The sequence below is a fragment of the Paramisgurnus dabryanus genome, chromosome 1 (genome assembly GCF_030506205.2).
Source record: "Paramisgurnus dabryanus chromosome 1, PD_genome_1.1, whole genome shotgun sequence".
NCBI classification, from domain to species: domain Eukaryota; kingdom Metazoa; phylum Chordata; class Actinopteri; order Cypriniformes; family Cobitidae; genus Paramisgurnus; species Paramisgurnus dabryanus.
In genome coordinates this window covers 37,246,900-37,261,768 of record NC_133337.1, presented here as the reverse complement: position 1 = coordinate 37,261,768, position 14,869 = coordinate 37,246,900, and the positions used below count along the sequence as shown (strand labels likewise).

General features: G+C 42.5%; 1 protein-coding gene across 1 annotated transcript; it reads right to left on the bottom strand.

The window, feature by feature from the left end:
• Positions 1-460: 460 nt before the first annotated feature.
• Positions 461-8,911, bottom strand: LOC135749839 (sialic acid-binding Ig-like lectin 14). The gene is made up of 8 exons (XM_065268520.2): positions 8,617-8,911; positions 8,362-8,440; positions 7,784-8,143; positions 7,250-7,580; positions 1,589-1,596; positions 946-1,212; positions 563-853; positions 461-465 (listed from the first exon to the last, which is right to left on the bottom strand). Exons 2-8 carry the CDS (start codon positions 8,396-8,398, stop codon positions 461-463), a joined length of 1,299 nt encoding a protein of 432 aa, XP_065124592.2. The 5' UTR covers positions 8,399-8,440; positions 8,617-8,911.
• Positions 8,912-14,869: the final 5,958 nt, after the last annotated feature.

Here is a 14,869-nt window from a genome sequence, read left to right as displayed (position 1 = left end):
GCTCCAATCAGCACAGAGAAAACACTGATACCTGCTGAGTAAATGATAACAAGTATTGCCGTAATGCTTTTACCACACAATACAAATATTAAATCAAATAAATATCAGTGCAATGTTTATAAAGAGAAAATCACTAAAAGAACATGACTGAAAAAAATTGCTGCCAAAAATTGTTACTTCTGCTTTGTGTGAAACATAGTTTTGCAGGTATTTCATAGGTTTATAAGAAAAAGTAGGTCTGATGAAGTAGGTCTGATGTTCTTATGCTTAAGAGAAGTTTTTGGTACACAAAAAGTTTCCCATACCATTTCTGTGGTTATTATCACATAGTTTTGTGCTGTAAGCAAAGTAAGTCTGATAAAAAAGAGAAGTTTGTGGTACACACAAAAATTGTTTAAAGTGAGGAACAAGAAGTGTTTATATTTTAAGCTCATTTATGTGCCTCTGATCTTTTGTTTCTCTAAACTACAAAAAGAAATTCTAATTTACTTGATTACTAAAGAATTTTTAAAAAATCATTCGAAAAGTGTTATATTTTTACATGTTTATACAGATGACTTACTTGTCTTCTGAGGACTGGAAACCATTTGAATCTTTTCACTGGCATTGCCGTGAGTGTTGATAGATATACACTGCAGAGTGTCTGTGTGTGTAAGTGACTGATGGAGAGAAATGAAGCTCCTCAAGTTTGTGCTGTTCAATCGCTCCTCATTGATGGATGTGTTTGTAAAGTTAGTGACAGGACGTCCAGATAGAAACCACTCCACTTTAGGAGAGGGATTTCCATGACCCTCACACAAACACACAGTTACATTAGTTCTGTTACAACTGAAGAGAGAGATTTGGGCTGCATCTGAGAGAAAGTGAAGAAGAAAGATAAATAATAAACAAATGTATGTGATGTTGCTTTTGTCTGTGTGTTCTAAATAGACAGTTAATACTCACACTGAATGTCCAGCAACACTGATGTGTTTTGTGTGCCATGTTGGTTTTTGGCTTGACAGTAGTAGCGTCCTGTGTGTGTACGATCAGTCACATTGAAGGTGAGATTAGTTCCAGTCTGCAACTCCTTAAATTGTCCTCCATTCTCTCTGTACCAGGTGTAGTTGAACACTGCTGGATTTCCATCACTGCTGCAGATCAAAGTCACTGAACTGCCCTCCAGTACAGAGTTAGATGGAAACACAGACACTGATGTGTTTTTAGGAGCATCTGAGGGGGGAAACAAATGAGAGCATTACTATGTACTACTCTTATATACAATTTAAATTTATTTACTCTTACATTGAACACGTAATGTGATGTTCCCTTTCAGTCGGTCACTACGACGTCACGTCGTGACCGACGAATTGGGAACTCGCTTAGAGAGACCAATCTGCTTCGAATACTACTAAAACGCCAATGAACTTGGCATTGAGATATTTGCATAATGCTGGCGCCGCCCCGCCAGGTGCGTATATAAGCCACAGGTGCAAATATGGAAATTAGCTTTTTTCGCTTCGAAAGCCGGCATTATCTGCTACTGAGAAGCTACTCTCTGCTCTTCTGGGAACGGTTGCTGAAGTTGATTGACAAGCAGTACTGACACAGCGGACGCTCGCAGTATTCCACTGCTCTGCATATTTTTGTTTTGAGTTTAGTGTGTGCGTTGCCTCTCCCTGTGCGCATCATCAGCTGAGCACCTAAAGAGTGATTTCCCTAAAGAGTGATACGTGAGAGCTCTGTGTCTTTTTAAAGACAGCCACTCTCTCGTATATTCGGAGATCAGCGTCCTTTTCAGGATAGCTTTTCCTCCGTGCGATCTTGGATGCGAGAAGTACAGGGATTCCAGTGACGGTCACGAGCGCTGTCTTCGTGCTATGGCATCGAGCACTCCGAGGCTGCGTTCGTGGAGAGCTCTTGCTCTCTCTGTGAGAGCATAACCCTCTTGGATTGCGGAGACGACTGTCGTTTCTACGGGAACGGCGTCCGCGCCTTTGCAGTGCTGAACGCCGCCATGGTGCGGCTGTCAAGCGCTCGCAGGACGCTCTTCGCATCACTATGCTGAGTAGGACGGAGGATGCGTCCTTCACCTACCGGCCTTCTCATCCTCAGCCGGTTGAGGCTCCGGTGGAGACTGCAGAGTCGTGTTCTGCGATTTCTGCCGAATCCACTGGACCTCCTTCTGGTCCCGTCACTTCTACAGCATCAGAGGGGTGCCCATTTTTTTCCCTCCGAGGCGGAGTCTTCCCGGAGATGGCGGCCGTGCCCGCTCGAGCGGCGGAAACGGTAGAGTGGGAGGGGTTAATCCCTCTCCGCCCGAACCGTCCCGCCCACATGATTGGTACTTCGGAGCTGTCCGGGCCTCTACGGTCCTCACCTCCTGTGCCTGCCTTTCCCGACGGCACGAAGAGCTGACGTGATTTGCGGCCGTCTCGGCCGTTCAGCTTCACCCCTCATCTCCCTCACTAACGGAGCCGCTAAGGGGGATCCCTTCAGTTGAGCGGGGGGTTGCGATGCAGCTGCGTTCCTGGAGGGACCACCCAACCCTTCCCTCCCGTGTTTGTATAGACAGTCGTCCGGTTACGGGCGCTGCCCATCAGGCATGCGGAGACGCGGCTTCAGCCCTGCACGCATTAACGTACTGCAGGTTCACCAAACGAGGCTTTAGAGATATACGAGGGAAGCCGCGACCTTCAGTCGTGCGATGTCCACCACAGTGTTCAAGATCGCCACCCTTGGCTATGTCTGGCTTATATGACGGAACAACTTCATGAATGCTCCTGTCTCACAGACCGGCCTCTTCGGCGAGCCCGGGGAGTCGTACAGCTCCGCTGCGCAGACTGAGGCGATCTCCTAGGTCGTGCCCCGGCGGATGAGAGCTGCCCTGGTCCACCAACGCCGGCTCCTCAGTCTGCCTCTCGCCGTCCGCGTCCTGCGGCGGCCACCTCCGTTCCCCTCCTCGGACCCCATCTCGGCAGCGCAGGGGAACCGGTCGTCAGCAGCTCGCCCCGCCCGCTTAGCCGCTTCCCGTGAAAATCGGGAGTTTAAGTGGCCAGAGACGGGCGACCCGGAGTGGCAGAGGATCACTCTTCAGGAGACAGTGATTCGCTCCTTCCCCCGGTAGAGGGTCGGGTGGAAAATCCTTGGTTTGCATATGTTCCACCGGCTGTCCAGCCGGTACCCACTTAACCACACATAAGAGTGCATTCCTCTTTCCTCTCCAGGTCTCCGGAGGATCGAGAGAGCCGTGGGCGTACACCTGCTCACTCTACCTCTCCTCTATCGCCAGCGGGTGTCCTGAGGAGTCCGAGCTCTCCACTGAGCAGACCGGACCACCAGCACCCTCATCGGAGTCTGCGCTCTCCGCAGAGGAGACCAGACGACCGTCACCCTCAGCGGGCTCAGGTCAGTGTCTCACCACACACATACTGTAGATGTTTATGCTGTCACAGCAGACGCACCGGCAGTATCACCTGTCTCGCTTCGCTGCCCCACCGCGGGTACTTCGGTAGTGTCATTAATTCTCCTCGTACGGTCCCGGGATGCTTCGCTTCAGTTCCCAGCCCGTCTCGTTGGGTTTTACGCACTATCCGCCTCGGTTACGTAATACAATTACCGGCACTCCCCCAAATTCTCGGGCATTCGTTTCACTATAGTGAAAGCGTCCGATGCACATGTACTGCGTGCAAAAGTCGATGTCCTGCTGGCGAAGGACGTTTCGAGCCGGTCCCTCTTACCGAGAATGATGATAGGGTTTTTCCAGCCTTTATCTCATAGTACCCAAAATACGCGGTGGGTTACGACCGATTTATTTACGCACCGGCTCTACAAATGTGATCCTTTAGGATGATACGCCGAGGCTCGTATTTCAATATTCAGATCGGTTTGCAGCATAGACCTGTAGACGTGTACTTTATGTGTCCATCTCCCCTCGCCTTAGACCGTTTTTCGCTCTGCGTTCATGGAGTGGACATACTAATACTACGTACACCATTCGAGCTGTCTCTCTCTCCCCGTGTCTCCATGAAAGTGCTAGTCATGGCATTAAAATCTCAGAGAGAGAGAGCGTTGTTCGTATTCTGCTTATATTTACGTCAACTATAATGGCTCGTTCTCGGCAGACGTGCGCGAACACAGAGATTTAATGCTTCAGCATCTCGCTCGTTTAAGTCATCAGGTCGGCTGGGAAAAGAGCAACTTTGCCCCGTGCAGAGGATCCTTTTCTCAGTATGGAAATAGACTCGATCGATTTATTGGCGTGTTTTACAAGAGCGCGCAACCAGTCAGTTCTGACTTGCCTCGGTTTAATTCGAGGGAAGTACGCGGTCCCTCTGAAACAATTTCAGAAGCTCTTGGACATATGGCAGCATGCTGCGGCTGTGACACTGCTCGAGCTGCTTCATATGAGACCGCTTCAGCATTGGTTTTACGATCGAGTCTCGAGGAGAGCGTGGCGAAACGGCATAAACTGTGTAACCATTACACCTGCGTGTCATTTCAATTTTACCCCGTGGCAGACCCAGCATTTCTGATAGCAAGATATGCCCCTGAGTCGGGTCTCCTGGCATTCTGTAGCACATACAATGCCCCCAGCACGGGATGAGCAGCCACGTATGACGGGCTTGCAGTCTCAGGGGTGTGCATAGCACCCCAACTGCCGCGAGCGGTGCGCTGTATATCTGGGACTTGTACGCTCCGCTATGGAGATGCGAGGGAAGGATGTATTAGCCGACACCGCCAACATTGCGACTGTTGCGTTTTTTACCGTTAAGGCGGTTTTTGCGCTCTCGTCACCTGTCGCATCTCGCTCGTCATCTCCTCCTTTGGAGTCAGAAGCATCTGAGGTCCCTTCGTGCCATTTACATCCCGGGTTCGCTTAATACAGCGGCAGACGCGCTTCCCGAGCTGCGCGCCCCGGTGAATGGCGACTCCACCCCCAGACGGTCCAGCTAATTTGGAAGAAGTTCGGTCGTGCGCAGATATATCTGTTTGCGTCGCCGGACGATACCCACTGTCGCCGGTTTTTATTCACTAACCGAGGGCAGCCTCGGCGTGGATGCGTTGGCACACAGCTGGCCGCGGGGGACGCGAAAATACGCATTCACTCCAGTGAGCTTAATCGCACAGACACTGTGCAAAGTCAGGCAGGACGAGGAGAGCCTTTCGTTAGTCGCCCCATACTGGACGACCAGGAATTGGTTTTCAGAGTTAATGCTCCTCGCGACAGCCCCTCCCTGGCGAATTCCCCTAGGAAGGACTTTCTTTCTTTGGGAAGGGGCACATTATGGCACCCGCGCCCCGACCTGTGGGATCTCCATGTATGGTCGTTGAGTGCGCGCAAGGTTTAGGTGATTTATCGCAAGCGGTATCTAACACCATCGACGCGGTACGAGCACCGTCCACAAGACGGGCTTACGCGCTTAAATGAAACCCTTTTCGTCACCTTGTGCTCTTCGCAACGCGAGGACCCCAGAGAATGCTTAACATTGTGCTTTTATATATCCTCAACATAGGTTAGATGGTAGGCTGTCACCCTCCACCATTAAAGTTGATATCGCCGCTATTTCTGCTCATCACTCGCTTATTAACGGCAGATCAGTTGGCAGCATGATTTGGTTATTAGATTTTAAGAGGCGCTCGCAGGCTAAACCCCTCGCGCCCTCCCTCTACTCCGCCTGAGACCTGTCCATGGTGCTGAAGCCCTACTACAGGTTCCGCGTTCGAGCCTTTGCAGTCTGCGAGTCTGAAGTTTTTGTCAATGAAAACTCTGACCCTGCTAGCATTGGTCTCCGTGAAGAGAGTAAGGAATTTACATGCATTCTCTGTTGACGATTCGTGCCTTCAGTTTGGTCCTGCTGTCTCACTGAGACTCAGACCAGGCTACGTGCCCAAAGTTCCCACCACTCCCTTCAGAGATAAGGTGGTGTGCTTGCAAGCGCTGCCCCCCGGAGGAGGGCAGACCCAACCATGGCTTTATTATGCCCCGTAGCGTTACGCATCTACGTGGATCGCACACAAAGCCTTAGGACCTCAGATCAGCTCTTTGTTTGTTATGGTGGTCAGCAGAGAGGGAAAGCTGTCACTAAGCAGAGGATGTCTCATTGGATAGTTGATACTATCGCCCTTGCTTATAATCTGCAGGGCATTCCTTGTCCATTTAATTTGAGAGCTCACTCTACTAGAAGTGTTGCCTCATTTTGGGCATTCGCTTGTGGTTCCTCGCTAACAGACATCTGCAGAGCTGCTGGTTGGGCGACACCTAATACGTTCATTAGATTTTACAGTGTTCGTGTCGAGCCTGTCTCCTCTCGTGTTCTTTCCTCGTTAGGGGAAGCACAGAGAACAGGCTCACAGGTCGGCTTGCAGCCTCCGACTGCTGCTCCAAACTAAGCTCAGTATGGAAGGCCTTCGAGGCAAAAACGCGTAATAAATTGTTTTGCCTTCCTCCGCTGCCTTGGCAGCCTGATGTTGCGGAGCATCCGCTGCCAGCCTCTCACTAGCTGCATCCTCGCGAACCTGTGTTTGGCTCGGGCATCCACATTGCGTCCCACCGGGTTCCTTTGTGAGTATTTTCCGTGGGGTTAATCCTACTAGCCCACGTTTCCCTCAGCAGAGCACTGCTTTGCTTACACAGCCACGGCTGTCATTTTTACCTCAACTACGGTTGACTTCGCCCACCAATAGCCCTTAACGGGGCGGTGGCTTCCGCAGCGTCCCTATACCGCTCAGATAGGGCGCTTCCCAGTCGCTAGCACTACTGTGGGGTTAAAGGAACATCTAGTGCCCGGCCTTCTGCCTTAAAACCTAATTCTCCTTATCCTTAAGTGGAACCGGAGGGCTTTACGCAGACACTGGAAGAGGTCAGCCCTCAGTGGCGTTTTGGTAGGGATTCCCAATTCGTCGGTCACGACGTGACGTCGTAGTGACCGACTGAAAGGGAACGTCTCGGTTACGTATGTAACCCTCGTTCCCTGAAGGAGGGAACGGAGACGTCACGTCCCGTCGCCACAGGGCTGCTCCCTGCTGTTTATCGGCCGGTCACACTTTCCGGCTTTCTCAGCGAAATGAAGCTAATTTCCATATTTGCACCTGTGGCTTATATACGCACCTGGCGGGGCGGCGCCAGCATTATGCAAATATCTCAATGCCAAGTTCATTGGCGTTTTAGTAGTATTCGAAGCAGATTGGTCTCTCTAAGCGAGTTCCCAATTCGTCGGTCACGACGTGACGTCTCCGTTCCCTCCTTCAGGGAACGAGGGTTACATACGTAACCGAGACGTTGTTCTGTGCTGTTGTCTTCCTCTGCTGTAGCTGGTAGGTTATAGTGCAGATGAAAGTGACTCCATGTTGAAGGTGAGTAGCAGTGAAGTTCAGATCAGAGATGATCTCAGTTTGATTCTGTTGATCCAGCTGTAGTCTGCTGCTATCATTGAGGTGGAGTCTGTCAGTGGAGCTCCATGTGAGAGTTGGTGGAGAAGAGGAGCAGAGAGTCTTAGCAGAGCAGCGCAAACACATAGAGCTCCCCTCTAACACCTCCTCCTGAACCTCAACCTCCATCTGATCCTTAAACATCTGCACTGTGGGTTTTGAGAGAGTGTCTGAAATATACACACATATTTTTATTTATATAACGGAAGGTTATAAAGAATAACAGATGATTATGTTTTTAGATTTTTATTTGTTGTTATTTAAGATAAGCATTCTGCATTATTTTCCATACATTGGCAAAACTTTTATTTTATTGCACTGTACATGTTTGCAGTTTGTAATTAACAAAATCATTTTCAGTCAAGTTACTCACCGATCACATCTATTGAAACAGATTTTTGTGCATAGGTCCATTTCAGTCCACCATTACCCTCAATCCTGAAGAAAAATCTGCCTTCGTGATTTGAAGTAACATGATTAAAAATGGTAGTACAGTTCTTGTCTTGTAATTTTCCAGTTATTTTCCCTTTAAAAGAGAGATTGGAGTTGCTGGAGTTAAACACAATATTGTTGTCTTTGGTCTCATCTTTATACCACACTCCTGCAGCACTGTCAGTGAGATCTTTATCATATTCGCTTTTAATAGTAAATGTGCAGTTTATGATCACACAGGATCCACTCAGAGCTTCGATTTTCTCTGGCAGACTGATGGGCCATTCTTCACACAAAACACCTACAATACAAACATGATGAGAATAAAATACATGTTGTATATTATTAACATTCAATTGTCACCAGTTTTATAGTTACAATACATTTTTATGTAAATACACCAAACAATACATTTAGCGCTTGAATTTATACTTTCAGTCATGCTATCACATTAGACAAATGTCAGACTTTTGTTGGTAAAATAAAATTTTTGATAAAGTAGAATTAAGAACAACAAACCTTGTAACAAAAAAATGAAAAGAATGAGTTTATCCATCTCTTCATTAAAATAAGATCAGTCCTTTGGAGAAACACACACCTGTAAATATCCAATAAATGAACTAATGAAAATAAAAGTTAAACCCCACAATGTAACTCATTACTTTGAATTTATAATGAACAAATGTAATACAAATGACATAACAACATTGCAAGCATCCAGCAGGTCAACAAGTTAAAGTTAAACAGCGCTAAAAAGATTTTTGACTATCTTACCAGAAATGGGTGTAACCAGTGTAATATTTGTGCTGAAAACAGATTGTTAAAATGTCACAATCATGGTAGAACTGTAGAACTGCTGATGATGTGTGATGTGAACAGAATCACGAATACAATATATACTTAGCCTGTGTGACATATATCAGATGTACTAATCCAATACTTCCTGTATCATCATGAACACACATTCTGTTTAAAAGTAAAAAGGTAAGAAATTAACTATCTACAGTATACTGTAAATGCATACTGTATGTAGCAATGCAAAGTTTAACCAGTCTGTCTTAAGACTTTACAAAAAGACATCACGATAACTGGAATACAAAAAATATTAAAATACTATAAGAGATAATGGTCTGACAAACACATATGTCAGTTCTTTATTAAAAAATAATATACACAGCCATGATTTTTTTCACACCTGTACACCTTCAACTGGTTTATACTGTGTGCAATTGGTAAAAAAATTATTAAAAAGTGTAAACAATCTTTAGTTGTTTTCTTTACTCTATGAAACTTTATTGTAGTTGCATTCAGCTTGTGTGGCCTACATTGTGAAATGTGGTTTTGTGTTGAAAGTTTTGCAAAAAAAGTCCATGAGTTTTGCAATAGTGTCTAACTAAACTTGTTTAAGGTTTTGCCAAAAGAGTGATTGATTTGACAAATGGGTTTAGGCCACTGGGAATTTGATTCAGAGGGTTTAATGTTTTAGTAATTCAGAAAAACTGTAAAGTGAACAAATAAGCTAGAAGTGTTTTCACATGCAAGCACTTGGTGTCTGTAAATAAGTGTAGCATTTTAAATGTCAGTTTTTTTCTAATGAAACACAAGAGTGAATGATGTAGATGATGTAGAGAACTGTGTTTAGCATTTTGCAAAAAGATTGTTTCATAATTTCAATTTATATTTTTTATCATCCCCTACTTGTCAAGCTTAAGTTTGTATAGTTTGTTTATCTGGGATAGCAGTGAAATTACGCTTGTGTGTTTCTTTAAAGCTGGATTTTGTTGAAATCGGGCGGTCCCAACCACGTCATGAGTCACAGGCTGTAAGTAAAACTGATAAAACTCAATAGAAAAGCTAACCGAGCCAAAGTAAAGTGAGCTGACACAACCCAACCCATGGGGTACTATGCAATGGAAAAGCGCCATTACAAATGGTGAAAAACTTTTTAATGGTCTAACTCTTCAGTTAAGTACTACATATTTTAGTCTTTGTGGTGTGTTCATTTATTACATTTATAATGTGTTTAGAAATTTTTTTCAAGATTGGCTTTACAGGGATCTGTAGTCTTCACCTTCATTGTCGATAGGAATAGATCTGAGAGGACTCACAATTTATATTCAGAGGTGACTTAATGAAATAAGGTTTAATAATTTTAGAGATTTTAAAGATTTTGGTGCCACACACAGTCAAACGCAATTATGGCAGCAAATTAGGGGTGTCACGATTCTCCAAATCCTCGATTCGATCACATTGTCTATTCTAATATCATGATTCAATTCAATTCTCGGTAATTAAATTTTTTTAAAACACAAAAAAGCGCTATGCATTTTTTTGACTAGACTTTTATGAAATATAATATCTGACCTTGAACCCAGAGATGCCCTGACATGTAAGTCGTGCTGCCAATGGAAAAATATGGTACACGCACATACCTGATAAAATGAAACTTACTGTCAGATGAACATTCATTTCAGTACTTTGCACCTTAAAAACGTGCTTTCATTACCGTCAGACGAGATTGTGAGACCATACCCCATTAAGTCATGTTTAAATGCTGTTTTCTTAACTTTTAAGCAACTGAAATAAGTTGTTGTGAAACTGAGAAAGATCTCAGTTCAGAGAAACGACTGGTCCTGGCACAGATGCTGTCCTGCTCTGTTCTGATTGAGTTCAACTGAAGGCGCTTACTGTTTTTTTTGTTTCCCATGTAAAGAGCAGCTTGCGTGGTGTCTCCTGCATCTGCCATGCTATCTTTTGACTGGCTGTAGCTAGCTAAGTTAGAGGAGGTTGACTCACAGCACTCAACACGTGTTTTTTTCCCGCTTGGCAAGATGACTGGACGTGACATTTTACAGTGCTCTTATGTTTACAGGTTTGTAACAAAAACAGTGTTTTTCTTTCAATGCAACGTGAATATAAATGCTTTAAAACATACTTCTTTTTTCCAAATATATTTTGAAATACAAATAAATGACAACAAAAAATATTGGTGGAAAATAAATTTGAACTTACGTAACTAACAAAATAAAATGTTAAAGTGAAACACTTAATTTTACAGTGTCTTTGTTACACATGCTACATGTAATTATTATAGTAACAGTTATAGTAACAGTTAATTAGTTATAGCAACTAACCCTTATCCTAACCCCAACCCTAAGTACATGTAGTTAATGATTATTACTTACTTAAATGTATAAATACACTGTAACAGTGATGCCATAAAATAAAGTGTGACAAAAAAAATCTTAAAAAAACTTTAATAAAGACTTTTCAGGGTTATTTAATCCACCAAATTTGTATACATCTGAGGTTATAATTTGGTTAAAAACTTTGTATAAAAACTTTACTTTTCACTTGACTTTTTGCATGGAATTGCCCATACAGCTTACCAAAAATAGATGGCCACATGCTGAAATGCTTATCACAAGTGGCCTTGTGAAATGAAAATAATGCTATTTAAACACCAAGTGTAACATAAAATATAATGTATGTATATGGTTTAAATCCAACAGGAACGCCTATACTCATGCTATGTCCACACGAAGCCGGTGCATTCCCTATCCGATATTTTTTTTTCCTTGCTCTAAAAAAATAATCTGTAAACACGAAACCACTGAAACCGACTGAAAGCGGTGTAGTATATATGCCGGACCAGTATAGGGCGCTGTAATTCTGCCACAGATATACACTATACACGGAGAAGAAGACTTTGAGCATGCGCATAACCAACGTATGATGTTGTCCATTATCGCTTGTTGGTTACCACAATTGCATAGAAGCAATAGATTTTGCTGTAATAAAGCTAGTAGACTTTAGTAGCTTCTGTAGCACGAACACAATCACGTAGTCCGCCGTTATTGTTGTTGCTGTTACGTGTGACGCTTCCGACACGTGATGTGATGACGTTTTTGCTTCAAAAAATATACGGATTGGCTGTACAGACGAAACCGCAAGGGTGTCGATTTCAGATTTATCCACTTTAGGACCCGGTTTAAAAAAATAGCGGATTCAGTCTCCCAAAACGCCGGATCCGTGTGGATGAAACGCCAATACGATAACAAAATTATACGTATACAGTGATACGCGTCTCCGTGTGGACAGCCCCTTAAAGACAGACATTATTTCAATTAATCTAAATAATAATTGATCTACAATATAACTGATTTATATATATTTGAAGAGTTTGGTTCCAAAACGCAATAAATCCATTTCGACAAATTTCGGTAAAAACGTGTTTTCTATACCAAGAAAGTGTCAAGATGAAAACCACAATTTTCTGTTATAAACTTTCACATAGCATCTTTAGGTTATAAAAACATAAAAAATTCTAATCCATAACTTGATTTTCAAAGATTTATTATAAAGACGGATTATTTTTTCCACAAAATGCAATAAATCCATGACAAGTTTTTATTCAAAATGCTATAAATCTATTGAATCAATAGCCTATATAAATGTGCATTCATCTTTGCCATGTTATATTCATTTAGTTGACTAGTTGTACACACTAATTAAAAATATAAACATATTAATGTCATTAATCAAAACACTTACTTTGTCATATTAAGAACACTGTCATTGCTGCGGTTATACTTGACATCGTCGCTTAACGTTTTTCACAGCGATCAGCTGTAAAATGTTTTGGTCCTGCTCGATTTTCGATAATTCAAATCCAAAACAATAATTTTTTTATTATATGCATGTGAGTTATCGGCATTATAAATATGGAATAACATGACACAATAATTAATTTGATCAGTTTAGTGGTAATTTTCATTTTGAAAACATTTATTATACATTTTCCATATGACGGTGGGTGACTGTTTAGTTTAGTGCATCAAGGAAGCAAACGACTTTTCACTAAATGCATAAAGCTGCCCTCTACTGGTCAAGCTTCGTTATTAAAGGTTTATATGCTTTTATATGCATATTAAAAACACACACAATCATAGAGCACACAAAACAACAATAAAAAACAATAAAATAACTCAAAACAATCTAGGTTTTAGAGATTATGGTTAAAGTGAAGTGATGATCAAATATGCTTGGAAGCATGCTGAACTCTTTCCCCGTCAGCGTTTTTTTTTTTTTAAGTTGCTACCCAGTTTTAGTTTAATTCCTTGCAGAAAAATTATCTTCTTTAAATAAACATAAAATATCAAATGAAAGAACAGACGATTCACTTTCAAACAACAACAACAAAAAACATTTCATCCTACCTTCATTTGTTCTCTTATCACCTCTCAAATTTTTTAGCTATAAGCGGAGATAATTCCATTTTTGTGAATAACTTTTGTAAGAGATCAGATTCAGAGCCTGATCAAAACACGGTGGTGGTGTAAGTGTTGAGTGAATGCGTCTGTGTTTAAGTTGGGTAAGATCGCCACCCAGCAGGGCTGGACTGGGACAAAAAATCGGCCCTGGCATTTTGGCCCAGACCGGCCCACTACATAGGATCACAAATAACACCCATCTTTGTGCAAACTTGACTACTAACTCCATATAATGATTAATTAAAAAAGTATAAGAGCTGACACGTGACATTACAATAAATGCAAGCACTGTAAATGGCTTTGCCGGTTTTAAAAATCTGCCAATTGTCTTAGCCAGTGAGTGCACAATGTTTAACTAACCATTCTGACCACCTTATGATAACACTGAGACCTGATAAATGTTACAATAAAGTCGCAGTCTCGCGGCAGAGCCATGAGTCCCATTACATTGTGTGCAGAATATTTTGATCACTTTTTTTCTGAACAACTTTTACAAACTTCATTACCGTCAGACGAGATTGTCAAACTACAGTAATTTTAATAACATCATTCATTTTGTATATATCTTTTCCTTTCATCCTATTTTATGCCCTTGCTGCCCGAATCAGGATTTCTTGTCTAATGGTCACACCTCAATTTTGCAATTTCCATTAATGGCATCTTTCTTATGGACATCAAATAATGAATTTCCAGTGTGTGTGTTAAAGGAACAGTATGTAAGAAATTTATATCAATTAATCATAAAATGGCCCTGATATGTCACTAGGCATTAAGAAATTATTTTCATTTCAAATATTTATATCACTGACAACAGTGGTATAATCAGGATATTATCATTTAAAAAGTGGAGTTGCAGCCCTCAACTGATGTTTATGTTGTCATTTTGTGTATTGGCCACCAGCTGTGTGATTGCAGTACCAGTTTTAGCCACAAGTTTTGTGATTGCAATACCAGTTTTGGCCACAATCCTACATACTGTTCCTTTAAACATTTTTTGGCCAATTTTAAATGTGAAAGAAAATGTGCCAAATAATTCTGCACACTTGAATATAAGGTGCTTTTTTCTTCAGCCAGCCATCATTAACAATAATGTATTACTTATAAATGCTTTATTTTTCAAAATTGATGGTAGTTATTAAGATTAATTTGTTTTGGAATTAGTAAAATATGTTTGATAAAAACTGTGATCAAAAGTTTGATGTAGCCACAAATCAAACGACAGTAGTTTTAAAAGCAGTTCTGCTTACCGCACGTTCACTCGCTTCTCATCACTTATTTTAAATAGAAGCATACTGAAGCTGCATGCTTCATAAAATGCCCTAAAAGTTGTGATTGGGCTAGCCAAATGTCAAATAAAAAGGAACCAATGGGCTGCTGATTAGGTGTCTCCTGGGCCGGTCTGTCTAAAAAAAATGAACATCTAATTACGCTAACTTTTTTGGAAAATGCAGTTGCCACCGCGGCTTATAGCGCCATTAATGAATAATGTAAAAACAAAAACAAAGAAAGAAAGAAAGCAACGGGCTGCGTTGCCCGATGTACGAGTGTTATGGGCTGGTCAGACAAACCCCCTCTGTTTCTTGTGTCGGATGCAGTCCACACTGGGAGGGATGGAGCATGTTAAGAGATTATTGGGCCAGTCCAGTGTCAGTATGGAAAATGAACCAATGGGCCGCTGTCCTTGCTTTATGGGTCGGTTGTTGGCCAATTAAAAAAAATCATATATCCACCGGCCCCCAAGTGCGTCGGCCCAC

Bases quoted from the DNA above. Each gene is read 5' to 3' on its own strand.
- LOC135749839 (XM_065268520.2), bottom strand. From the start codon at position 8,398: ATGGATAAACTCATTCTTTTCATTTTTTTGTTACAAG. The intron at 7,581-7,783 runs GTGAGTAACTTG...TGTATATTTCAG, and splicing joins TGTTTCAATAGATGTGATCG to ACACTCTCTCAAAACCCACA. The intron at 854-945 runs GTGAGTATTAAC...ACTTTCTCTCAG, and splicing joins AGTGTTGCTGGACATTCAGT to ATGCAGCCCAAATCTCTCTC.